This window comes from Temnothorax nylanderi, unplaced genomic scaffold (assembly GCF_030848795.1).
Source record: "Temnothorax nylanderi isolate EJ_2023f unplaced genomic scaffold, tnyl_v1.0 TNYL_tig0004_pilon, whole genome shotgun sequence".
Lineage (NCBI taxonomy): Eukaryota > Metazoa > Arthropoda > Insecta > Hymenoptera > Formicidae > Temnothorax > Temnothorax nylanderi.
In genome coordinates this window covers 759,902-784,671 of record NW_027249066.1, presented here as the reverse complement: position 1 = coordinate 784,671, position 24,770 = coordinate 759,902, and the positions used below count along the sequence as shown (strand labels likewise).

The following is a 24,770-nucleotide window of genomic DNA, read 5'->3' as shown; positions in this document are numbered from 1 at the left end:
TAGAAATGCGGTTTGTCAATTGAACATTATCTGTACTTTCTAACTTCATGACGATTGATATTGCGATTTCATCGGAAAGTGTTTGCGATTGGTGATAAATAAAGAGAAACGTTTCGTTATTGCGGACGAGTGTATTGCAATTCGTAAGGTACAAATAGTACAAAGGGTATAAAGAGTACAAACATTGCGTAGGAACTAGATTATGCGGACATAGAAAAAGTACAGTTCAGAGACGTGATATAGCAAAGAGAACTTCCTCTCGTGTTTTCTCTCTCCTCTTATATCACTCGCAAAATTGCGAATTGCGTCCTTCGTGATTTCGCCCTGATTTTGTCTTTTTACGGGAGGATTCATGCCGAGATCGTAAACGCGTCAACAATGTGCATGAGAGAAGTCTATCCGAAAAGGACGAGTCTACTGCAAAAGGCTTTCTCTTGCAATATTTGAAGCAAAGATATATAGAGCGGTCATTATATAACTATTATAAATACTTAGGCTGTAACGACTGAATCTAAATCATTATATTAATATTTACTTCTGAAGTCTTGTTGCTTGGATATCTGCTTGGATATTTTTCGTATCGCTTCTTATTGCGATTTGGTATTCTGACTGCTCTATTTAGGACGAAGCTGTAGGCGAGAGAGAGAGAGAGAGAGAGAGAGAGAGAGAGAGAGAGAGAGAGAGAGGAGAGAGAGGAGAAGTGAAGGAAAGAATGAACATGGGATCTCGGCACGAGTCCTCGGGACTCTCAATAAACGTAACATGTCGCACGTAAATCCTATGTCAGATTATAATAAATATTATATAATAGAACAACGTAATAATAAATATATTTATATCTTGTATATATAAATATGTGTTATGTATATATGTACATATATGCATATATATGTACACATATATGTATATATGTATATGTATATATATGTGTGTATAGGAAGAAACATGTCGACACAACTAGCGCTAAACACCGAGAGAATTCGCTTTTATTGTATATTCTCCACCATTTATTTACAGCCGTCTTAGAGAAACTATATCTTACAAAAGATCGACTGCACCGACCGGATAACTATGAATTCGCAACGGCGATAATCGATATCGAAGCTTCTAGCACGAAACACGTATTATTCATGAACGCCTACATTTCCATTAAATCTCGACTTCTTCCCCTTTCTCTCTGTCTTTTCTTTTATTTCATGTACAAGCACGCACTCGCAACACACGCACGCACATACACGCATACATACACGCGCTCACGCGTACACGCATTCACCCGTACGCGACCACACGTCAATTTGTTCATTCCCTCATTCTCACTTGCTTCTGTGATGTTCTCATCATCACATCTGTCAGTTGAGCATGAAAGAAACTCGAGTAGGTCGCCTCTAGTTTCGAGATCGCGTGTCGATCGCGATCGATCTTGATCCCCTTTATCTCCTATCAGCTCGGACAGCACTCTTCTTGACGGATTTTAAGGCTTAATGATATGATCAGCCATTGTACTGTACTCCTTACTTCGAACGTCTTCACTTTTTTCATCTCTATATCGTTCTACTTTTGAAAATTACGCGAGTCTACGGTGGACGCTCGTGCATCGATTTGATCCTGATCACTGAGTTTTCTGAGAGCCGGACGCAAAATTAATTTCCCTTGATAATACAAATTCAACGACGACAATAAAATGTTCGTGTATTATAAGTCACGATCGTAACAGCGGTACTAATTATTTTTCTTTCTATAATACGACTCAATTTCTACGATAATATATCTAAAATTATATTTATAAATCTTCTTGTGCGTACATCTTTTTAGATATAAAAGGACTAAAATTCTGCGATTTAAATTCTTTTTAGAATAGTTAATATCTATATGGTTCTTTCTTTATTGAATTATACATGGACATCGTGCAAGGCGCTCGAAAATATGAAGTTCGCGGATCGTGCGAATCGATTTCGAGTTTGTTAAATAGAAAACCGAAAGAAATAGGTTCTTTTCAGTTAGTTGGTTCTTTTATCAGTATATTAAAATATTTCTAATTCCTGCGAGATTTATTCAATTACATTTAAGATCTATGTAATTGTTTCACGTAATAATGGCCAATAATTTCGTTTACGAAATCCACGTTCACGAAAATTCACAAATAATAATCTACCAAGATTTTGTTGCTTGCGCTATTAAACATACTCGTAATCTACTTTCCCCGTCGCTATTTTATTTAGCTGTCGAGTCATTGCATATATACGCAACAATTGTTGTTTAAGCTGCAGTTGTTTGTACTACGTGGAAGACGGATATCCGTGAGAGTGTCCAAGTGCCTTGGATTACGAGCACCAAACATTTAGATTATACACAGCTAGGGGACTCGGTTCGATCAGTTCATAAAGTGGATCAAAATTTATGCTTATTGTTTTAGTGCCCTGACCATCATTCTCCTGACATTCATTTCAGTCTTTCGAGAGAGGGAATTCGACTCCTCTCGAACCCTCGCTCGTCACTCGGAATGGATATACAAAAGTTTATCGAACGAAGAAGATTCATTGTTCCCGTGTTGATCGAAATCCTATGCCGAACGTTTCGACCAGATTGATTCTAAGAAAAATCTAGCCCCTACTTCTAACGAATGGACATTTTGTCGCCTACAGAATTATGTGTTTGGATATCTGAACGCGAGCGTTAATTCGAATATGTATAATAAAAATAATAATCAATTATGTTTCTCTGTAACTTTGTATTCGATTGTTTCTTTTTGGTCGATTGAATTGAGGACGTCTTCATTTAAATATCTACAAGAGAAAAATTTAGAATGTATATAATAGGTATTGACTCAACATTTATCAGTGAATTCCATTTCGAGGAGATTTGCAGATCTAACCAGTCAGATGAGAAGTACAATTTATTGTTTCACTTCCCAATATATTCTTTCATGTAGCAGATAAATGCTTTTCTTATCTCCTATCGATTGCGCACGGTATTGCCGGAATCGATACGAGATAACAGTGGAATCGTTTATTTGCTGCTATCGCGATGGAACTTTCTTTCTTTATCGAATGAAATTCACTTCTCTCGTACAGTGACTCTCGTTCTGTTATTTTTACTCCGTAGAATTATCGCTTAGGGCTGTGATGGCAAGTGATAGACATCAATGCACACGTAATGTGCCTTCATCGCACGAATACTGCGATTCTGCTAAGTTGATTCGTGTGGTTTGCAAATCCTCCCTCTTCGTGTCGGTTTTACAGGCGCGGTGAAGTCATCAGAGGCTATTTACAGATATCAATGGCGGATAAGAGGATTATTTACGTCGAAATCTCTAAAAAGTGTTCTAGGGATCAAGGAGATCGTGTATAATATGCTTCGATAAATCGGCTTATCAGCAATACGCTCACAATACGCATTTCTGGAGTTTGCTAAAATTGTTCTTTCGACGCGAGTCATGCATTTTTCGGCGAGACGGTGATCCTTTTTAGAAAGTGATATTAGAATTATACAATAATATCATTGATGATACTGTGTAAATTCTTATGGAGTCGCCAACATTTATACCGACGAAATGAATTTGTACAGGACTAACTAGAACACTGACCGTCGATAAATGACGAAGTAACCTACTGTTTATGGGACAATTAGCCTTTATGGCCGGTATTCATAGTCGGATCTTATTTCAAGATCGTCTTAAGTAATGTCTTAAGGCTCCTGGGTACCTGCCGCGGCCATGTTGAATCGTGACGTCAGAAGCGAGAAAACGACACGTTGAAAATTCTTGCGTGGTACTTCCAAATAAAAAGATATTTGCACAAAATAACACTTGAGATCACTTCAGGACACTTCAAAAATACTTCGGCTGGAATCCCTTTCCCTTGACAATTATTAAATAACCGTAAAACGAACGTGATACGAAGCCTGTACGATCCCAATCATGGGGGGACACATGGGGGGGGGGGGGGGAGACACACGCGATCTGCCAACTCGGAAGGAGTGGTAAAGGATCCTTGAACGTAGTACATTCCTTGCTAATCTTAAGAACTCGAAGTACTTTCGAAGTATGCTGAAGTGATCTGTAGTGTTATTTTAAGCAAATATATTTTTATTTGGAAATACTACGCAAGAATTCTCAACGTGTCAATTCTCAACATTTCTCGTTTATTCTCCATTGGAGAGAGTTCTTATTTCTACCGCGACGGTACGTCGCTACCGTCACCGCGGAGTTCTCGGCTCAGGGACCAGGAGCCTTAAGATGCTAATACGATCATTTCATTGGCTGGATAGAGTCTTATTAAGACTGCCTTTGACCAGACTTAAGACGATCTTAAATATAAGATCCGACTATGAATACCAGCCTATGAGTATCTTTCTGCCGTGACGTCTTCTTCTCTAATAGCGATCAAATTACGTATGTAATATCGAGACCCCGAATCCATTTATTATTATATACCGTTAGCTTTCCGAAATATACCCTGAAATCGATACAAATTACATGCGTATGAACTGTCGTGTACGTATTAATGCTTCAATCATGTTCGGACGCCTAGAAAAGTTCTGTCCGTCTAAAGATATCGATGTCTACTTCTTAACGCGTCGCCCGACGGATTCTTCCCCTTCAAAACGATTTTCGCAATTCGACGTTTTTCTCGATCACATGAAATACGCCGGATCATTCTCCGCAATGGCATCAAGCCGCGACAGTTGACTCTTAGGACGCTGTGGGAATCCACCGGTCTTCCATATGACCTCACGGGACCCCTTGCGTCACATGTAGGTCGGTTTCACCTTGTAGGCCCGCTTCCACACCTCGCACAGGCACACGGTACTGTGGAACCTGTAGAAGATCGCCAGCGGCATGGAGACGTGGGTGATGATCGTCCACGCCCACAGGCCGTAAAAATGCAGCTGCACCGGATGCGATTCCGCCCGTGACTTCTCCAGCGTGTTGATCGCCCACATAGCCAGATTCGTCACCAGCAGGAACGTAACGATCTCCCTGCCCGGCTTCCGGCGTATCTGTTCGGCGGTGGCGACCGTGCGCCTCGACGCGTCCAGAATGAAGATGGTCTGGCAGGTGGTCTGGACGACGCTGGCCAGAGCGGTGACCAGCACGAGGACCGTGTGCTTCTGCAGGGTGAAGTGACCGCCGATGATAGTGAACGTAGAGTAGATGAACATGCCGGTCTGTGCGGCCACCAGGAGGATGTTGTCGAGCTCCAGATTTCTGCTGCCGTCGTAGCGCAGATTGCGCATCTGGAACATGCCGATCAGCGTCGCCAGGGTCGACATCCCGTAGAGCGTCAGCTCGCAGATGTTCACCTCGGTCACGGCGAGGCCGACCAGCTCGGGCCGCGAGATGAGGACGAAGAAGAGGATGAGGGAGATTATGGTCAACACTAGAATCAGAATGCCCACGAAGAGGCCCTTGTGCGCGCGGGCGCAGTCCACGCTGTAATGGTGAGGCGATTTCCTGCGGATAATTAAAAGCTCGTCATTTGTAGTTCGTGAATTAAATGACGTAGGTTCTAGTGGCATTTTATTGTGCATTGCTTTACGTAGGATATTATTCGCGATCGACTCTCTGATAAGCTCTGTGCGTCAGCGGAATTAGTTCGTAAACTGGGATTTACGTCATTTACGTGCTTCTGTAGCATGTATTGTTCCCACAGCCGTAAGAGTATTATTACTATAGCGTGTATATAGGCGAATGTATTGTCATTATATACCTGTAGGCGTGTGCGTGGTGACGCGGCGGCGTTGCAGGCTGCGTGAATCCGACTTTCGATATGTTTTTCCACATTACATATAAAATGGCCGCGCAAATCAAGCTATACTCTATCGTGCAGGGAAAGAGGAAGGGACTGGCGTCTTGCACCAACGATCCCATTATATTCGTCCTTCTGCATTCGAACATGTGATGGGGTCCTTTGAGACCGCGCGGTAGTCGCACGTGTTCTCCATGATGAGAATGGATATGACCACCGAGATGAAGGCCTCCTTTCGAGCCTGAAAAGTTCGAAAGTCAGACAGATCCGTAGAATTGTAATGGAAGAGATCATGTTTAATGGAAGATCATGTTTACCTAGTCTGTGGGAGATTCTAAGGGAGTTGTTCTCCGGATTGTAGAACGTGAGGATCTCGTGTTTCGTTTCCTGCACGAGAACGTTCAGCCAAACTGACAGATTCGTGCCGATCATATGCATTAGTCCGAAACGCGCAACGACGCGATGACGATGAACCTTCATTTGCTAGAATATGAGGCAATCTAATGTAAGATTGATAGTAAAAATAATTATGCTCTCAAAAATATATAATCTTAATCACTCTATTTACATCAACGTATTTTTTAATTAAATATATTCATTTCTGTGTTAATTATTGCATATATACATAATATGGTTGATTCTAATAACAGAGGAAAGAAACAAGTTACCTTTAAGAACATATCCTTTTCATCCGCAATTTTTTTAAATAGAAATTTATCGTATTAATGCTTTTAAACGTCATATGAAGCGATAAGAGTTTAAGTTAGTGAGAATGACATTAATAGAAGTAGAAAGTGTAGTATATGATATCGATAGGGCACTAGAGCGTTCGGATAGTCACGTTCTACTATTGTTCTCAGGGTTGTTCACCCTTCTGTTTCATTAACCCCGTAACCGGCGAGCCTGTGTTAGCTCGGTACTTCCGTCAGTGAATTTCCTATCGAGTTACAGTACATCATCGGAGTTTTCCAATATATAACATGTGCAGCGATTCTCAAGAATGCACAGTATAACTTTTTATACATATAATCTTATAAACTTTGTTGTTATATTAATTTTGTGGTTGTTATATAATATTTTTTTTATTTACTTTTAAATGAGTTTTCCTTTAATACGATTTTAATTCGAAATGTAGTCGTATAAAGATACATTGTAATGTTAAAGATTGAAAAGTTGAAAAGTGAGAAACAGTGACCCTCGATATTCTCGCTGAGAAAAGTTAACTTTGAAATCGATCAAAGGGTTTGTCATCAAGAGAAAGGTCGCGAGTCGTGAGAACACGGCTCGTGCAGATGTCATTCACATTCAGCGCCCACTCACCTCATTGTTCAGGAATATGAAGTACATTTGGATGAAGATGAAGGCCATTCTCGTGGCAGGCGTGAGCGCCAGCATGATGTTGTGACATTTCGTGTTCTGTTCCAACTCGAAGTACTGGCCGAATTCCAATCCGGAATAGATCATCGAGCCGATGCCGAACGCGACGGCGCCCATTCGCAGATAGAAGCTACCGTAGTGCTGGACCGGACGTACCGGATTCACGTGCGGGTATCCGGTCTCAGGCGCGTCGCTGTCGCCGCCGGCGCCGCTCGACGATCTCGACGAGTCCAGATCGCACACGTCCTTCTGCTTCTCTGCTTCGCGAATTTACGATTTATGGAGAGAACCGGTTAATTGCGGTCAGTTATTACGCGGCAACGAACGCCGTCATTACGTTCGAAATTGGTATACCGCCTTCGGCGATCGCTCTCGTTTCGGCGATTGCTGCCGGCCGAGAGAGGAATTTTGACGAGAGGAGCGAAGCGAGGTCATCATAATGATATATATATATACATAATGTTGCGTCACCATGCGCGTGAATGTAGATTGATCGGTATGTAAGGCTGCGATTTCCAAAGCGGCGGTCTGACCACGGTGAGCTTTATCTACTTCCACGCGCGTGGAACTCTACGGAGCACGCTCGCTCGTAAAAGCCGAATCGATATTTCCTACGAGTCGGAAATATTTATCGCGGCAGGTAGGGACAAGGGCCTCGAGTAAATTTTTTACGTGATGTCTTTGGACTCACTTGGTTTCGTCTTGTTATCGCTGAACAGCATGGCGTACATGTACACGAGGAAGATCATGCTGCCGAAGTAGAGGTAGAGATAGAATGCCTCGTAGAAAGACGGCGGTATGTACGTGGATATTACTTCCGCCATGGGAAAGGCGATCCCCATCACAACCAGAAGTTTCCCGTACAGCGCGCTCAAAGTGGTCGCCAGGGCGTCGCTGCAGCAGAAACGGAAATTGAAGCTGAACGAAACGCGCGGATCCACGTCGCGCGCGGATTAAATCCTCGCTCGAGGAAATAGATCCATCTCCGGCCGTATACTTTGAGGAATCACCGCGCGCGCGTTCCTCTTCAGTTATACTACTTGCCAGCTATCAAACGGATCTCCATTCGAAATGCACCGACGAGGAATTTTATAAATCCGTCTATAAACCCACCGCGCCGGCCTTTATCAGGCGAAGGGAGATTGAAATCAGCGAACCGCGTCGAATGGACTAATATAATTCCCTTTATACATATAAATCCAGACGTATCTCATTTATTGTCGCAACAAGTTACTTTTATTCGTTTTGATTGGGAATTAAAAGAGTCGCTTGTACGATTTTTTTCTGGCGCAAAATCTGCACGTAGATATAAAGGCTCCATTTCTCGGCCCTGACCCAGATTAAAAAAACATCTTTTCTCGAAGGAATCATTGAAAACGAGAGATTGAGGGCAGCCGCGCGCGAATGATGGATCGTTAGCTCGATGCCCATCATCGTGTAACATTACAAGCGGAGGTACCATTGGCCGCAAATACATCCACCCCCGTAAGAATTGGCTCAATTACGAGTAATCGCGTGGTCGCCTGTACGCGTGTGTTTGATTCATAAAGTGCCGGTAATTGCGATGCAGACGTCGGTCAGGATAACCTGGAGGATCACGTGAAATTTCCGTGGCGACCGGCATTCCCCCTTCGCGTGTATCAGAGGACGAAAGCGAATTGAAGTCGCAAATTTTGGCAAAACGCACGGCAGAAGAACAAATTCGTGCTATGAGAAAAGATAAAAAAGAATTTATTTTATTATGCAGAACGTATCAATAATAGTCATTTCGTCGAATTAATAATTCTATGAATAAATAAACGTTGCATTTGCAGTTTTAAAATTCTATTTATTAATTATGTGTAGAAATTTATGGTATTATTCGCTAATGTATGATTTCGCAAAGCGTGAATAACACCATAAATTTCTACACATAATTAATAAACTATAAATTTCTGGGTTTAATAATTCAATTAATATTTATGGCACCTCGCGTTGGGGTTGCTGCAAACGAGATTATTATACACACGGATGCGGTTATTACATGAAATTATTATACGCACTCTTTTGTTGTGTATAAATAATGATATTCTATGAATATGAAAACGGTTAAAAGAAGATTAATAATTGCGTGTAATGCTAGAAATTAGTTTCGATTAGGCGTACAATGTTAGGAGAAGGCCCGAATTGATCGGGTGACGGTACATCGACCTCGATGCGATGGTGAAATGTTTGATCCGCTACTCACCATCCAAGGTTCTTCCACTTCCGCTCGTCGGTGACCTCGAGGAAGGTCGGCGCCGGATAGCAGACCGCCGGAATCGGCTGTGAGGAGCATGGTAGGGCCAACGCAAACTGGGGTGGCCGGTGAACGCGAGAAGGTGAGCTGCTGCTGTGTCTAGACAGCGTTTCCGGCGAGACGATTACCGCGGATGGTGAGGCTGGTGACGGTAGCGCGACCGGCAGTCCTGGCCAACTGCATAGAACATGTCTATTATTATCTCGTATCTATTGGTATCTCGTTATTATTTTTTTTTTTTCGTTCAACTTTTCGCAAAATTATGACATCCCTTAAGGTCCGTATTCCACGTATTTCTTCATTGAGAGAAAGATATCTTACGCCAAATGATTGATTTATGTCTACAATGCGAGAAGTATATAATGGATAACAATTTTTATATCAGAAATTTCTTTCGAATTTTCAAATTGTTTTGTAAATTATTTCATCCATTCATATTTGACGATTGTCACAAATGTAAAAAGATATCTAAATAAAAGCAGTAACTATCAAATGTGAATTGAGAAAGATGGAAAATCACATTTAGTACTTACAATACGATTAGAGAATACGAATACGTATTCTAAAGTTAAGAAGATGTAAATTTAAAGACACAATTTGTTTTGTGCAACGAGCATATTTCGATATTTAAATAAAGATAAATTTCGCTTTCAAGTGTAACACTTATATGTCGTGTGAAAGATGTCTATCTTTATTTTTTACGAGATGAAAATTGCGATCAACTTTGCGACCACGGCTTCTTCACCGACATTAGCGATTTTAATTAATTAATTACTCGCTCAATAAGTTCCATATCCTCAATTACCTATTTTTTGAAGTAGAGGCTTTATATAATATATCCTAGCAGCGATAAATTCATATAACTTTAATTCTACATTCACATAATCTCATGATCAAATTCTATTCTTTTTTTTTAATTAATCGCGTTGATAGTTAATTAACTCATATTATATACATATATTTCTTTGTTAAAGCCATAATATACATGGCAGCAATGAGTATGAGTTAATTAACTATCAACGCGATTAATTAAAAAAAGAATAGAATATGATCATGAGATTATGTGAATGTAGAATTAAAGTTATATGAATTCATCGCTGCTAGAAGGACATATTATATAAAGCCTCTACTTCAAAAAATAGGTAATTGAGGATATGGAGCTTATTGAGCGAGTAATTAATTAATTAAAATCGCTAATGTTGGTGAAGAAGCCGTGGTCGAAAAGTTGATCGCAATTTCCATCTCGTAAAATGCATAAAAAAATAAAGATAGACATCTTTCACACGACATATAAGTGTTACACTTGAAAGCGAAATTTATCTTTATTTAAATATAAAATTAAATATCGAAATATGCTCGTTGCACAAAACAAATTGTGTCTTATATATATATATATATATATATATATATATATAAATAGATATGGATATAAAAAGATAAAAGCATAGAAGTGCGTATGCACTTCGTGAAAACCCACGCACCCGTCTGATTTAAGGTCAACGCGGTGCCATAATGTTTGACACATTACATTGACACTGGCTGCAGGAAGAGACCGACTAGTGCTGATGGCTTTGTGAGTATCATTAGATGACGTAGCGTTAACTTTCTAACACGGGTCATTTATCTAATAACAGTTGTAGCCGATCTATTTAATCCGACACGTGATAAAACGTGCTTTTCGCTCCTTACACGCGCATGCAAATGCATTTTGCATTTCAATATAAAAATAAAACCTGATAAGAATGTATTATGTCACAATTATTCTAGCTGACTGTTGACATTACAACAGTATTACTTTTTTTGCATTCTTAGATTGTATTTTCTAACTTTTAATATTCTCTGCTGTGCCATTTTAACTCAGTCATAAATTTCACCAAATTTTAATCAAAGTGACTTTAAAAAAAGGTCCACGCGAACAAAGCGGATTTGTTCATCGTCGCGCAACCATTATCATAGAAATTGCGCACTTTGACGCCTTCGACGGGATTCAGCGTTGTTCCGCATATTTTAGGAGAAAAACGATCCGGCGTACCGTTGACCTAGCCCCGATATGTCGGAGAGGGTTGAAAAGAGTAAGAAGAGGAACCCCGAACCTTTTACCAAGCGCATGCAGAATAGTGTAAAAAATATTTCGCAGCAACGTGGCTTCGGCGTGATATATACGAAGGCAGCGATAGGCGGACGGAAGCTCGTCTCGTGCCTCCGAGCTTTTTGAAATAATCACGTAGCGTTGCGAAGCGTTGGAGCGAGAGAGGGTGTCGTTGGCCGAGGGAAAAACGGGTAGAACAAGAGGGCACTGAGAGGGTTGATTCAGTGGTCGAGTGGCGTCCCTCGTTGCGAAGGGCTTGAGAACGCGGCGCATCGGCCCACCCTTTGGTGAAGATCTCTTCCCACTCTTACGCTACCTTCTACCCATCGACGTCCCTCGCGGCATCCCGTCCCTCAGCATCTTCTCCCTTTTTTTTCGTAACTTTTCTCGGCTGAATTTATTACATCATTAAAATTCTTTTCGGCGGACTTTGACACGACGCTGACCTGGTTTCTTTGCAATTTTAATTTGCTTATCGTTAAAGAGGACGGCAAAGTTCGGCGCGCATGAATCGATCGACATTATACATGCTACAACTCAACGTTTTACTTGCTTTCATTAAATTTACATTTAATTCAACTGACTGCGTTCTTTCCTAAAGTTAGAAATAAAGGAGAAAAAGGAACTAAAGATCTCTCTCGTAATGGATTCGTTATTCCCATGAAAAAAACTTTTTTAAAGGTATTATTTGCTGAAGACTCACATTTCCGTTCGCGCACTTGCCGAATAAACGTATATTTTCCGAATATTCTCACGAAAACGAATTGCAATTTTTCACCCGGTGTCGCATACATGATCTCACTTCTCGCGACTTTCCGAGAAATTCTGCAAAGACGTCGCCTGGCATTTCATTTGAATTCAATTGCCACGCACAGCCATTGTCAAAGTACATCTCTTATTCAGAAACTCGGGGACTCTTCGCGCAAAAGTCCCTTTGAACTTTGTGCCTGAGAAATTCCAACTCGCTGGCCACTCTCTTTCTCCGTCACTTTCCGCATATTACGATGGGAATTACGCTTCCGAGATTTCCACCAGAGAGGAACATCGATTCTATCGCTTGTCATTTCGTTATACCCGTCATCTGGTATTCCGCACATATCTCTCAATACTACTTCCTTCCCGTTTTCCGATTTATCCTACCTCACGCGACGGGAAATTTTTCACGCGAGAATTCTCTTTTTTATTATAAAATAAGAATATAATCGACGTGTCCGTAAAAATATAATTTTTACTTCAAAATTATAACAGCGTTTAATTATAAATTTCGTTAAATCATACACAGGAAGGCGCGTATAAATAAAATTTTCGAGAAACACTTCTATACTCCTATATTACAACAGATATCGAGCGCGAGCGAAATCCTGATACCTGAGCGATGTCTCCTTGATAAGCATACCCGTGACCTTGGCTCGCACTTTCCTCGATCGTCTCGGTGGTACGTTGGCCCTCATGAACGGCCCTCACCAACGGATGACACTATCACGGCCCTCCGGCTCGTGACACGACACTCCACGGACCCCGCATCACAAACTGAGGCCCTAACCGGGGCAGACCGGCTCCCTGACTATTGTATCTATCGATCCTTCTCTCTGCGTATATCATTTCTCTCTGTCCCTGCCTGGATATGCGACCGTTTGATAGCGAGCTCGTTAGTGGTGTATCAAATTTGCAGCGGCGTAACACGCCGTTACATCGTCAGCGCGCGCCAGCTGATCGCTTCGTTTCGGTTACGTGCCGGGAATTCGAGAGAAAAAGGGCTCGACGGGAAAACAGAAATCAACAGGAGAATTCGGGGGAAAAAAGATAAGGGAAATAACAGACAATGTGTATTAGATGCAGAGGAAGAATTGTGAATATATTGATATTAGATGTGAGATATATTAGATATTAGATATTAGATATTAGGACAGCTACTAGTAATACTATAAAAAAATACTGTCTGAGTAAAAAAGAATAAGTCAAGAGAATGAAGAACATTTTTTTATACGTGCAATTTTGTTGTTGAGAAAAATGAGTGGAAAAATTAGATAATTAATAATACGGTTCTTCTTAAATAAATTGTTCCTCTATTTTAAGAGATTTTCCAGAAAATTGCATATGTCGCATCTAAGATACATGAAAATACTGTACTCTAATATTCACATCGCTTCGACTTTTATTCCGTCTGCCTCTTGAGATCGGCAGCCCTCGTACATTTACCGGAAAATATCTGACGGCATTTCCCCGCCCCACCGCGTCTACCATTTTCCCATCAAGACGACAAATTCAACGCGAGTAAGAGAGGCTCTTTCGCGTTGGAGGATTGTGGAATATAAATTTTCCGTCGCCCGACACTTCTGGTATGACCGGAAAATTTTTTATCCCCCAACGAAACGAGGCGTATTATACACGATTGCATCTGCGATATTGTAATAACTTTAACGCGACGTCTGTTGATTATTCTAACAACTAAATTTCTTTGCTTTAAATTCTTCTTATTTTTAATCAATCTTATCATTTCGGTCGATGTATGTACTACATATAATATCCTTAGAAATTCGTGAAAATATATCACGATGTAAATTTCTTCTACCGTCGCGCGAAATGCGAATGTCGTCTTGAGTACATGTCTAAGTTGATTGAATCTGCATGTAAACCGACGGAATAAGCTGCTTTTCTGATAGATTGGCGAAGAGGATTCGGGAAGTTTCCGACACGACGGAGACTTGAGGAAACGGGAAAGGTGGTTTTAGGAGGCCTCCGAAGGTCGAACCGGAAGCGAGAGGGAAGACACGGGCGGAGATCGAGCGTAAGCCATAACCGAGTGACAGGTCAATATTAACTCTGACGCCGATGGTCGTTCCCGTACACGCGAATTCACGTTCGATATCCGGCGGAAGTAATCGAGTTCCGCGGATGGACCGAATACGCGCGCAAACCAGACATGCTCCCGCATGCCGGAATTCGAGAGGGACTTGGCATTCGGTCCGGTAAATCGGTTCCATTGGAGACGCCGCCGCGACGAACAACGCGCTAAAAGCCAACGCGCGAACAAGGGCCGTCGCATTATGAGAGATATCGCATAGGAAGCCGCGCGCTATTTTTCTTTCAGTTACACTGACAGACGCGATGAATTCTCGTTTATTCGAAATTATATATGAATAATAGTTTTAGTTTGCGCGCGAAAACAATATTATGTACATATTTCTAAACAATAACACGCTTGTGAATCGTTACGTTATGACATCAGTAATAGTAATTGTGGATAAGAGAATTAGGGTCAAGACAGTTCCTCGAGTTCATCGGAAATGAAAAGGATATCCCACGTAGAATGGACGTGGGATTGATGGCGCGGTGGAAATCGGCGTGTTGCTGCGAAATCGCCGAGGCATTTTTCACGATCAAGTTTAATTGCTGGCACAGTGTACGAAGTGCACAGGGTCCGTACGCTGGGAACCGAGGGAAATGCGCGTTAATCGCAGACGGTGATTAATGCGGGACCGCCGGGACCGCCGCGCCGGCGTTGGTCACTCCAATGAAGAGACGTGGAGAAACACCGGCTCTTTAGGGGAGGCTGTAATTTACGTTGCGGTGGCGCATACAAAGCGGTAACAATCGATACAAAACGGTCGAATCAACGGGGCGAAACGCTCGTTTCTTAATAATCTCGTTTCTGTACGACGCGCGATAAAACGTTAATATAATTTCTCTTTTTAATTAATCCTAGTTTGACTTATTATATGTAAAATTAAAAGATTGCAATTAAAAATTCACGCTTTAAAAAATCATTTCGCCGCGCAAATTTGCTGTTCGTTCGGTCTGTTTATTCACTGCCTCTCTCTGTTCCGGCTTTTTAATTAAGAAACTCGCGCGAAACGCGTCGCGCGCGTGTCGTTAACGATCGCGAAAATTAGCAACGAGGGAAAGTATGTCTCGAGTGATGGCATATAGAAGTGGTACCGGGGGTAAAGGCACTTTCTGTACTCACTCCTGCATGATCATCGCGGTCGACGGTTTCTCGATTTCCGTACTAATCGTGCCACCGTCTGGCATTCGAAGCGCGGCCTCCAATGCGGCCGCCTCCTCCTCCTCCCTTAACTCTTCCGAGGCCTCCTCGGGGATCGTCGTAATGTCCTCAATCGGCGGCAAGTCGTTCCCGTTCTCCTCCAGATGATTTTCCAGCATAGGATCGGAATTATTGTCGCCCGGCCGCGTCACTTCCTCGATATCGGAATCGATACCCTGTGGAATAGGATCAGGAAATATACGTTATCGTTATTGATATGCTGTGCTTTTATGTAGTTTGAAATTCTTAGTGACATTTTATTTTCCAAAGCAAAATGATAATTGTTAGGATATCGAAAAATTTGCCGCGTAAGTTAAATAAGTCAATAAAATTTAGCAAAAATTAAAGAGATTTTATTACATGTAATATCGTTAAATCAATGGGAATAAAAAAAGCGTCGTATTCGCCAAATATGATGCGAAATGACACGTGAGCGAAGTAAATATTTAATAGGGCCTTTAATCGAATAGAATACATGATTTATCTGTTTCCCACGGAACAGCCAATTTTACAATTGCCCTACTTTTAGGAATATTTACGAGAATATTGAATTTGTCTTGTGGAGCATGTGATTTTATTGGTATGACATTTTAGTTATTGAAACATCGCTGCACTTTAATCCAATTTTAGAAAGGTTAAATGCAGATATGAGGATCTCGATTATGACTTAATAGAAAATCGAGCTCCGCGACACTCATGTTTCAGAAATTATCTTCTGTCGCTCTTCATCAGTTGACGCGAACGTAAAGAATAATCATTGAATTTTCATACATATGTAAGTTTTTATATTTGTAAAACCTTTATAGTATATTTATAATACCTATATTTTTATTTATAATACTTTTACATTATATTTATTTAATTATATAACCAAAATAAAACTTTACAGTCCCCTACAAGGTAATCAACGTGGATTTCGAAAATATATAAGGGTAAAAGATCTGTAAAAATGCAATTATGCCCCTCTCGTAATAATCCGTCGTAAGTGAAATGGCGAGTCAAGGACCTCGAAGCTCCGTGATTCACGCCGCGCCGTTCAAAATCTTTTCGGGTAATTACCCTTGGTTCAGGCTCAAGACAGATGATTTTTAATCTACAAAATCCCTCATCTCTTCCCCCTTCCCCTCGTCGTGTACCTGTGCGAAGTCCATGTAGAAGGAGTCTCTGGAGTCGGAGCTGCCCTGGCGTAGCCGGAGGCTGAGATCCGGCGAGCTTTCGCCCATCTTCCTTATCTCCTTATCTCCCTCTCGCTTTTTCACCACCCCTCGGGCTCAACCGCACCTCTCCCTCTCGGAGAGAGAGTCCCCGACTCTCCCTCGCGCCTTTCCTCGCTCCTTTCACCCCCTCTCGCGCGCCGACCCCCTCGTCTTTGTCTTCGACACGAGCTCCTCGCTCCTCTACGGACGGGGAATTCTAAAGAGGGTGGGCCCTTGTGCACACAATCCACCGGGTTTGCAGCCTGAAAGAATCGGCCCTTGAGAGACAGATCGCCTCAACGCCACGCCGCGCCTCCTCTACCTGTTCGCCTCTCGCGCGAGAGGAAGCGAGAGGCTGCTCTCGACCGTGCGATGCGAAAATATTCCCGGTGGAAAAGAGCCGACGAACGCGCGTGGCCCCTCGTCCCAGCGACAACCCCCGAATATCAAAGGCGCGCTCTCTTTACCCCTTCGCAAAAGAGACGATCGCGCGAGCACACGCCGGGAAGCTATGATTTTCATTTCGATGCTTATCCCGATTATTAGTCGTCGAAGAATCTCCGGGGGTAGTTGCTGAGAATTGCTCTTTAAGAGTTAAGACCCTTCGCTCAAGCGTGCATATATCACTCTGCGAAGCTGATTTTGCCTTAAAGATTGTCACGTGACACGTAAATAAACGGGTCGTAACTAATAACACGAAATTTATAAATTTTTTCATTTTATCTGCATTCTTTTTCAGCTTTTTCTTGCTCTTCAGTTATTAAATAGTCATTTATCCTTTTCACTAATTGTGTCTCTTACAGAATGAATATAAAATAAATAAGAAATTATTTTCTTGACCTTTTGGGCAATATAAAATATTACGACGTATTTTCATTACTTATGCGCGTGCTTTACGTATAAGAAACTTCGTCGGACTGCTGCCGGGCAATCTCGGAAGCGGACCTCGATGCCCTTAATTACGTAAGACGCTGCAGGGACGTTACTTTGTAGAAAACTAATTACGCCAGATAGGAAATTAAATCTGGCTCTCTTCGAGTTAATTATCCCGTTCGCAGCGTTGGTGATAATTTCAATCGAAACTGTAAAACACAATTATAAGGCCGCGACGCGACGGTTGCCCCGGCGGCCACAGAGTCGATAACTAGAGTTCTGTATGTACATAGGACATTTTATTAATGCAAGAGACACGAAGCGAAGCCTTGTAAATTTTATCGGCAGGTTAATTAAAATGCATTGACGCGAGTGCAGCGTACGAAACGTATCTCGTCGTATGCTGCTGTTACGAAGTTCTACCGTTTATCTTAGGAGAAGCGGACTTATGTGCTTAGGCGCTTAGTCATGTTGTTTCTAAGTCTTATAGGCGAGCTCGCTGTTCGCGGAGCTCTGTTGTTAGCGGAGTAATAAGATACTCCCGTTAAAGACAAGCTTCTTTATGCCCGGGGAATGTATAATTACTCTAGCGAAAGTTACTGCCAAAGCCCTTTCGGCGATTACAGCCGTCGAGACTCGAATACGGTTTCGCGTATAATGTAATCCACCGTTGTCAAACGTCGCGTTTCGTATTTCGACAGCGAGGAAATTGAAGAAATGCCGGCTCGCTTTTATCGCGTACGCATTTATCGCGACATTTGCAATTGAATATTGACGAGGATACGATCGCGCGAGATGTAAATAACGATTGAGTTACAGCTGAATTAAAAAGGTATCTGTTGGAATTGTGTCAAACAGCTCGGTTTAGCTCGCTGCGAAGGAAGACTATGGGTCTGTTTTCTATCGCTGAACTGGCTACACTAGTTCAGAGTGGTTATCTTTTTCCTTCCAACGTGGAGTAAAAAAGATAAACTCTGAATTAGCGCGGCCAGTTCAGCAATAGAAAACAGACCCTATACGCCTCGTACCTTCGGAGGACATTTGTCTCGTCCTACGAGTGATTCATACCGGAGCCAGTAAAACGCTTCCTTGCCAGGACATAGGGAGCTCTAACGTCAATGAACATTCTTCCCGCTGAGACTCGTCCCTAACGCCATTCCACGACGGACCCTCCCGTTCGTCGAACGTTTTATGGCCGGTATACGCGGCATCGAATATTTCTCCATCAAAATGACTCCCCGCGCGCATTAAGGAAACATTGGGCACAGCAGAAATAAAACGTGGGGTCAGAAGCCTACGTTGTTTCGGATCGACCGCAGTAACACAGATAGTTTCGCGGCACGCAGAATAATACCGATCGCGAATTGTCGTTCAGGGATTACGCATAATCACTTTTTCTCGTTGTTCCTTTATATATTAAATATTATAATAATTAAAACTATTGATTTCTCTCGCGCTATTAGGAAATTTCAATTTCTCGCTTCATCGGTATTTATTATTTATAGATTTTTTTAAATGGAATAATAAAATAAATAGATTCTCAAGGAGGAGATCAGTTTCAGTAAATAGCTGGATAAAATAAATGGCCAGTGTCAAACGGAGAGATACATTGCGATAGCTTTCATATCTGGATAGAATAATTTATAGGCGTCACAATATATAAGCGAGGGACGCGATAGGAAGGCGACTGTGTAACGAAATGTTGCAAGGCGGAAGGATTACGTTTACGAGAATCGATCCAAGGTTTCTATATCCAGTAATGTTAATATTATCGCTATCTCTGGTACAGTTGTTGCTTTCCCAGAATTCCGCGGCAACGATTTTCCGTTGCGTCCGTCGTCGCGTGCGGCCGCGGCGCAAGGTAGCGTATTTTCCACTCCACGTTCATGCCGCGTAGCAGTTCATTGCCTTTTCGCGCCGGTGATTGTCGCGTTCGCGATGTTTTATCTAAACTATACGTCTCTCGTTTGCTAGATGCACGCAACGGGATGAAATATAATCGTCGCCAAATGATAGGCCGAGAGCTATCGAGCCACATCGAAACGTTGTAAAACGTAGCTACTTAACATTAGCATGATATTTATAAAATCGGTGAAGATATCTTCTGATTTACGTGATAAATATTCCAATATTGAAATTTTATTAAGGTAGAATTAAATAAAATTTTCTATTAAAGTAGAATCAGTAGAATTAATGTGAATTTAAACAAATAACGATCTGCTTTATTATCTACTGACTTCGAAGCTTATTTTAGCGAACGCCCACTTCTTCTTTGAATTATTTACTTCAAATACAAGAACCATTGGGGTCACGATATTTTCTCTACAAGCAAAAACCAACCCCAGATCGACCCAAAAATACATTCGCACAAATTTCGGCCATCTATTTAAAGAATATAGCGCGTCGTTCGATCGATCTTGCGACGTTGCCTTAAAATTTCGTGCAAAATATATCAGATAATTCATACCTACAAGGTAAATAAATGGTAATCCATCCCGTGGTTTCAACGTGGCGCACGCCGATTTCGTTCCGCGAACGAGAACGGGAGGAAATCGAATTACAAAACGCTCGTGCGTTTATTTCACGCAAAGCGAAAGTTCGTTAACGCATGCATTAATGAATCAGCAATATATCAGCTTTTCCTCTCAACGCCGCGAATGCCGCGCGACTTCGGCGCTCGAAGGGAGCCGGCGAAAAGGGAAGAAACGCACTTACGGGGAGAGCTCAAGGCATTCGTCGCCTTCCGGCGTTCATCTTCCCAGCACCCTTCGTCGTCGTTCTCCCGAGGGCGACGCATCCTCCCTCTCACATCGCAATGCCCATCACCGTGCAGTCCCGCGTTTTCACTTTCATTCGGCGCCTCCTCTCGCCGGGCTCGGCCGCGGATCCCGTCATCTACCGTCTTCCGCCTCCACCCGGGTCCACCGCGAATCCATATCCCCGTAATCGGGGATGCCTAACGCCGCTGCCGCACCACCCACAGGTTGTAAACACACGCACCGACGCGTTTTCTCGCGCGTACGCGTACTCGAAAGCGTACTCGTCTCTCACGGGGTGCGTACTGCGTACGGGTCGCGCGTTTTCCCTCGCGAGTTTCTTTACGCCGCTACCCTTTTTTCCATCCGGCGGGGGAGAGACGAAACGGCCGGGAAACGCACGTTTCTCGATTAAACTTTTCGTCGGTTATTCTCCTTTTTCTCTCTTTTACCGGCCTGTCGACGGATTACTTTCTTTTCATTTTCTCTTTTTTTTTTTACAGCTCTCCGGAAGGAGCTGTAAAACTTGTTGAACGGGAAGGAGAATATAAGAGGGACAATATAAAAAAGGGAGGACCGTTTTCCCCAAAATATCTCGGAGAGTTTGGGGACGGAACGCGATCAATCGTGGCGCGTGTATACGAGGCACGGAGACACTTCGGCACCTCCCGAAGGGCGCGCCGCGCGAGACATCGACATCCTGCGAGAGCCGCCGGGCTGCTGCGATGGCCCGGGCTTCGGCGACGGGAGAGCGCCCGCGCCACGACGCCGCCACCCGTCGCACGCCGCTGCGCCGAGCGTCGACGTCGTTGCATCGGCGGCGCACGCCCCGTAGCGAGAGGACGGTAGCGATGGACCTTCACGGATCGTCACGGACGGATGAGATCCGGATGACGTTCCGTCGATACCGTGTTGATTTTCCAGAGGAAATTGGAATCTCGGAGCATTTTCCTTGATATTTCTTTCTTTTTCGTTTTTTTTGCACAATTTCCTACGTAAATGTTCTGATTCCGATAGATAATTAGGGATATAACGACGTAGTTATATCTCGTTTTACATAGTCCGATGTAAAATATATTCGCTTTATAATTAAAGAGACGGGGCATAACGAATTGTAAAAACATGTGGGACTTGAACAAGAAAACGTTTTTATTTGCGCCTTTTCGTAAAATAAGATTATAATGTGCATATTTCGGTGTAAAAAATAAAATGGGTTTCTTATATATGTATATACGTCTTGTCCACAAAGTATAAATTGTAATAGTGTTATGATTCTTGTAAAATAATGATCGTAATACAAGCATTATGGATAAATATTGCAGATATGCGTGTATATATATATATATGTTTAGTACAATGTCCTTATCGTATTACGTAAACTAAGATGTAACAATTAAATTTGTAAATAGTATAACCTCGCGGATCTAAATGGTTTTCATCAGTCTCATACTTGATTTCCGCGCACTTTTCTTCCATCCATATATGTATATTCAATCGGTGTTTGAACACTGTATCGTACGCATGTATATGCATTAATTTCCCACACATTTTTGCCAAGCCAGTCCTCCGCACGTTATAGAGACAATTACATATATTACAACCTGCATTAGAAAGATGAACATTAGATACCGATAGAAATTAGAGAAATAGAAATTCGAAACTGATCGCAGTGTTGAACTTACAATTAAAATAGCACCGACAATAACGTAGATTTTGACGTTCTTCCAAAATAGGGAACGTGCTAGGTTTCTACTTGTCTTTCTGAACGTCACGGACTGGAATAAAAAAATTAGACTTTATTGTAATATTCAACGATTAACATTAATTGTGAGCGTACTTTTACGTACATTGGCAGACAAGTTTTCCGTTTTGTTTACAAGCAGCTCCAACCGCTCGCCCCGCATCGCTATATTGTCGATATTTTTCACCATAATGTCCTTAAGCTCATCCAGCTCGCCATGAACTTTGGACAATCTATCAAGATCTTTGGATTCACTATAATGCTTCTAAAAAGAGAAAAGGTGTAAGGCGCAATGAGACGGATGTGAGAACAACGTTTCGAGACATTGATTACATAATCATTTCCGACATTACCATTTCGTTAGCCAAAACACGGCCGAATTCTGTGTTCATGGCATAAGCTAGGGCAGTTTGAGCACCTGGTCCATAAACCGTCAAGAATCTTCTCTTGATTTCATTGAGATACAAAAATGCCCTGGATCTTTGAAAATCCTGCAATCAACTTTCATTATTGTATTATCCTTAATATCGCAATATCTGTCTTAATCTATGCCTAGTATACATACATCGTCTGTAATGCACATGTAAATAAGGTGATCCTCGCAGATGTAGTGAAAAAGATAAGGCCCTTGCGAGTATGTGAGCTTGTCATTGTCCGGTGGTATCTTTGCCAAGATTTTCGCTGTGACCTCTTCAAAGTTTCCGACGCACGCAGCATGTTTCGCCAATATAATTGTCCCGCGGGCCACCACGCTATATAAAATCGGCATATTGGTGACAAAAGTACCTGTAACGAAAAAAGCGTACGTTTAATTAAATGAGATAAACATCAGATGAGACACATAGTACATATATTTTCTTTTATTTTTGGCATTAACTCAATTGTTCTTTAACCAACGCGATAAATGATAATATTATTCTCCCAGTGGGACCTGCTTATCATATCACGACTGAAAACAACAGACCGCAATGTGGCTGTGCGGGCAAATGTCTGATCTGCTTTTAAGTACAACACTCGTTAGAAGCAGCTCGGTAATGACACGAATTAACTGTGACGTATGAGCAATAATTTCTGCATAAGTACTCCCTAAATAACGCATGCATTCTCAATCTTAACCTCCGACGAGTCCATGAAACAATGAAATTAAGTAAGTTTCCGAGATCTCTTCAGCTATTCGGACTTTGAAATTTCGACGCAAAAACGCAATATCAGAATACTTTTTTCACGGTGGGATGGATCATCGGCGAGCCAGTATTCGACCTACCTCGATGCAAAACCAAGTATTTAATTGAAGGAACAGCTGCGCACTTTCCTGTTTACGCCTTCGACGATGTAGCACTGATAACGCGCGGGTTTCCGCCTATCCAGAAACGATAATCAATCGATCGATTTGTCGCTTCTCTTCGGAAATCTCGGCCAAAACATCGGAATACTCCCCGCGAGCGTGAGACAGTTACATTTGCATGAAATCATCGATGAGCGAGCATGGGTGACAGTTCATCACTGGCAGCGTGGTGGGGGCCAGTGGAGCGCCTGACGCCTGACGTTCGTTCCTGCTTGATCTTGCGCACTTGTGGGGCGCGAAATTCAAAGCGACAACGCTTCAGTATCAACATTTCGACGAGATATATTATTAAAAATCAAGAGTGAAATATTGTGAATATAATGAAACTACGGAGACAATTGCGAAGCATATCGATATTATCGATTAGGAATTACAAATGTTTCGATTATATAAATATCTGAAAAATTAGATTTTAACGTACAGTATTGAATTTACAATTTTTTTATTGTATATATGTCTCATAAATAATGTATATTTATGACGATGTTTACGCAAAGATATCATATATTGCTATAAAATTACATTTTTTTTCTACAGTTATCACTCGCACGGGTAATCCACCCGGATGATAACGATAAAATTGCAACGAGTGCTAAATATACGCAGGCAAAATAAAAAGTCACGATAACGTCAATGTAGCATTAAAATTACTTTTCATAACCATTTTGGGGCCATTTTAACGTTATTTTGACGTCACGTAAAATAATTAATTATTCTATCCGTATTAACAAAATAATATAGATACTGAATAATTAAATTAATCGGAGTTTGATCGAACTCGCTCTTATCATACATAATTTTGTCGCGTATCTGATTTCTAAAAGTCCGGAGCGACTGGTTGTAGCAGATCGCATGTGCCATTCACGCACGTAGAAAACCGCGTTACATAAATATCTGAATAATTATCTTTTAACGCAGTATTAAGTTTATAATTTATTGTAATACATGCTTCATCAATAATACATATTTACGATATACGACGCAATAATAGCATCATATATTATCATAAAACTACATTTTTTCCACAATTATTACTCGGATGATAACGATAAAATTGCAGTTTTTAATTAAAATTGTATATTATTGATCCCTAAATACATCCAGCCAGAACAAAAGCTCACAATGATATAAAAATGATGTTAAAACAGCGTTAAGGTGATTGATTTATAATCATTTTTGGCCATTTTAATGCCAATTTGAAGCCATTTTTTTTATATCACATAAAATAATTACTTATTTTATTCGTATTAACGAAATATAAATATTGCTTGATTAAATTAATTGGAGTTCGAGCGAACTCGACCCTTGTCACATAATTTGGTC

At 41.6% G+C, this 24,770-nt stretch overlaps 2 protein-coding genes and 1 long non-coding RNA gene across 8 annotated transcripts in view; 1 reads left to right on the top strand and 2 right to left on the bottom strand.

The window, feature by feature from the left end:
- LOC139773395 (uncharacterized) overlaps positions 1-21,962 on the top strand; it is a 129,660-nt gene extending 107,698 nt beyond the window's left edge. Inside the window, exon 4 of the long non-coding RNA XR_011718341.1 lies at positions 20,865-21,962. This is a non-coding gene — a long non-coding RNA (uncharacterized lncRNA). The remainder of the gene's footprint in view (positions 1-20,864) is intronic.
- Positions 112-20,870, bottom strand: LOC139773307 (proton channel OtopLc). 5 transcript variants are annotated; one of them, XM_071707688.1, is made up of 10 exons: positions 20,321-20,870; positions 16,673-16,995; positions 15,459-15,712; positions 9,352-9,579; positions 7,816-8,018; positions 7,068-7,384; positions 6,416-6,430; positions 6,065-6,230; positions 5,709-5,988; positions 112-5,452 (listed from the first exon to the last, which is right to left on the bottom strand). In XM_071707688.1, exons 2-10 carry the CDS (start codon positions 16,757-16,759, stop codon positions 4,747-4,749), a joined length of 2,256 nt encoding a protein of 751 aa, XP_071563789.1. In that variant the 5' UTR covers positions 16,760-16,995; positions 20,321-20,870; the 3' UTR covers positions 112-4,746. The 5 variants fall into 5 exon arrangements, with proteins under 5 accessions (XP_071563789.1, XP_071563799.1, XP_071563807.1 ...); XM_071707698.1 differs by having other exon boundaries at positions 7,068-7,381; XM_071707706.1 differs by lacking the exon at positions 6,416-6,430.
- LOC139773367 (vesicle-associated membrane protein 7) lies at positions 21,493-23,651 on the bottom strand. Of its 2 annotated transcripts, none has more exons than XM_071707785.1 (6): positions 23,367-23,651; positions 22,668-22,888; positions 22,456-22,593; positions 22,209-22,367; positions 22,044-22,136; positions 21,493-21,962 (listed from the first exon to the last, which is right to left on the bottom strand). In XM_071707785.1, the coding sequence occupies exons 2-6, from the start codon at positions 22,869-22,871 to the stop codon at positions 21,894-21,896; spliced, it is 663 nt and encodes a 220-aa protein (XP_071563886.1). In that variant the 5' UTR covers positions 22,872-22,888; positions 23,367-23,651; the 3' UTR covers positions 21,493-21,893. The 2 variants fall into 2 exon arrangements, with proteins under 2 accessions (XP_071563886.1, XP_071563892.1); XM_071707791.1 differs by lacking the exon at positions 23,367-23,651 and adding an exon at positions 23,067-23,203.
- Positions 23,652-24,770: the final 1,119 nt, after the last annotated feature.

Excerpts from the sequence above, each read along its gene's own strand:
- LOC139773367 (XM_071707785.1), bottom strand. The coding sequence starts at position 22,871 with ATGCCGATTTTATATAGCGTGGTGGCCCGCGGGACAATTATATTGGCG. Across the intron at positions 22,137-22,208 it reads CGGAAAACTTGTCTGCCAAT|TCCGTGACGTTCAGAAAGAC; the intron begins GTACGTAAAAGT and ends TTTTTATTCCAG. Across the intron at positions 21,963-22,043 it reads TTGTCGGTGCTATTTTAATT|GTTGTAATATATGTAATTGT; the intron begins GTAAGTTCAACA and ends TTTCTAATGCAG.
- LOC139773307 (XM_071707688.1), bottom strand. The coding sequence starts at position 16,759 with ATGGGCGAAAGCTCGCCGGATCTCAGCCTCCGGCTACGCCAGGGCAGC. Across the intron at positions 8,019-9,351 it reads AAGTGGAAGAACCTTGGATG|CGACGCCCTGGCGACCACTT; the intron begins GTGAGTAGCGGA and ends TTTCTGCTGCAG. Across the intron at positions 5,989-6,064 it reads TAGAATCTCCCACAGACTAG|GCTCGAAAGGAGGCCTTCAT; the intron begins GTAAACATGATC and ends CGAACTTTTCAG.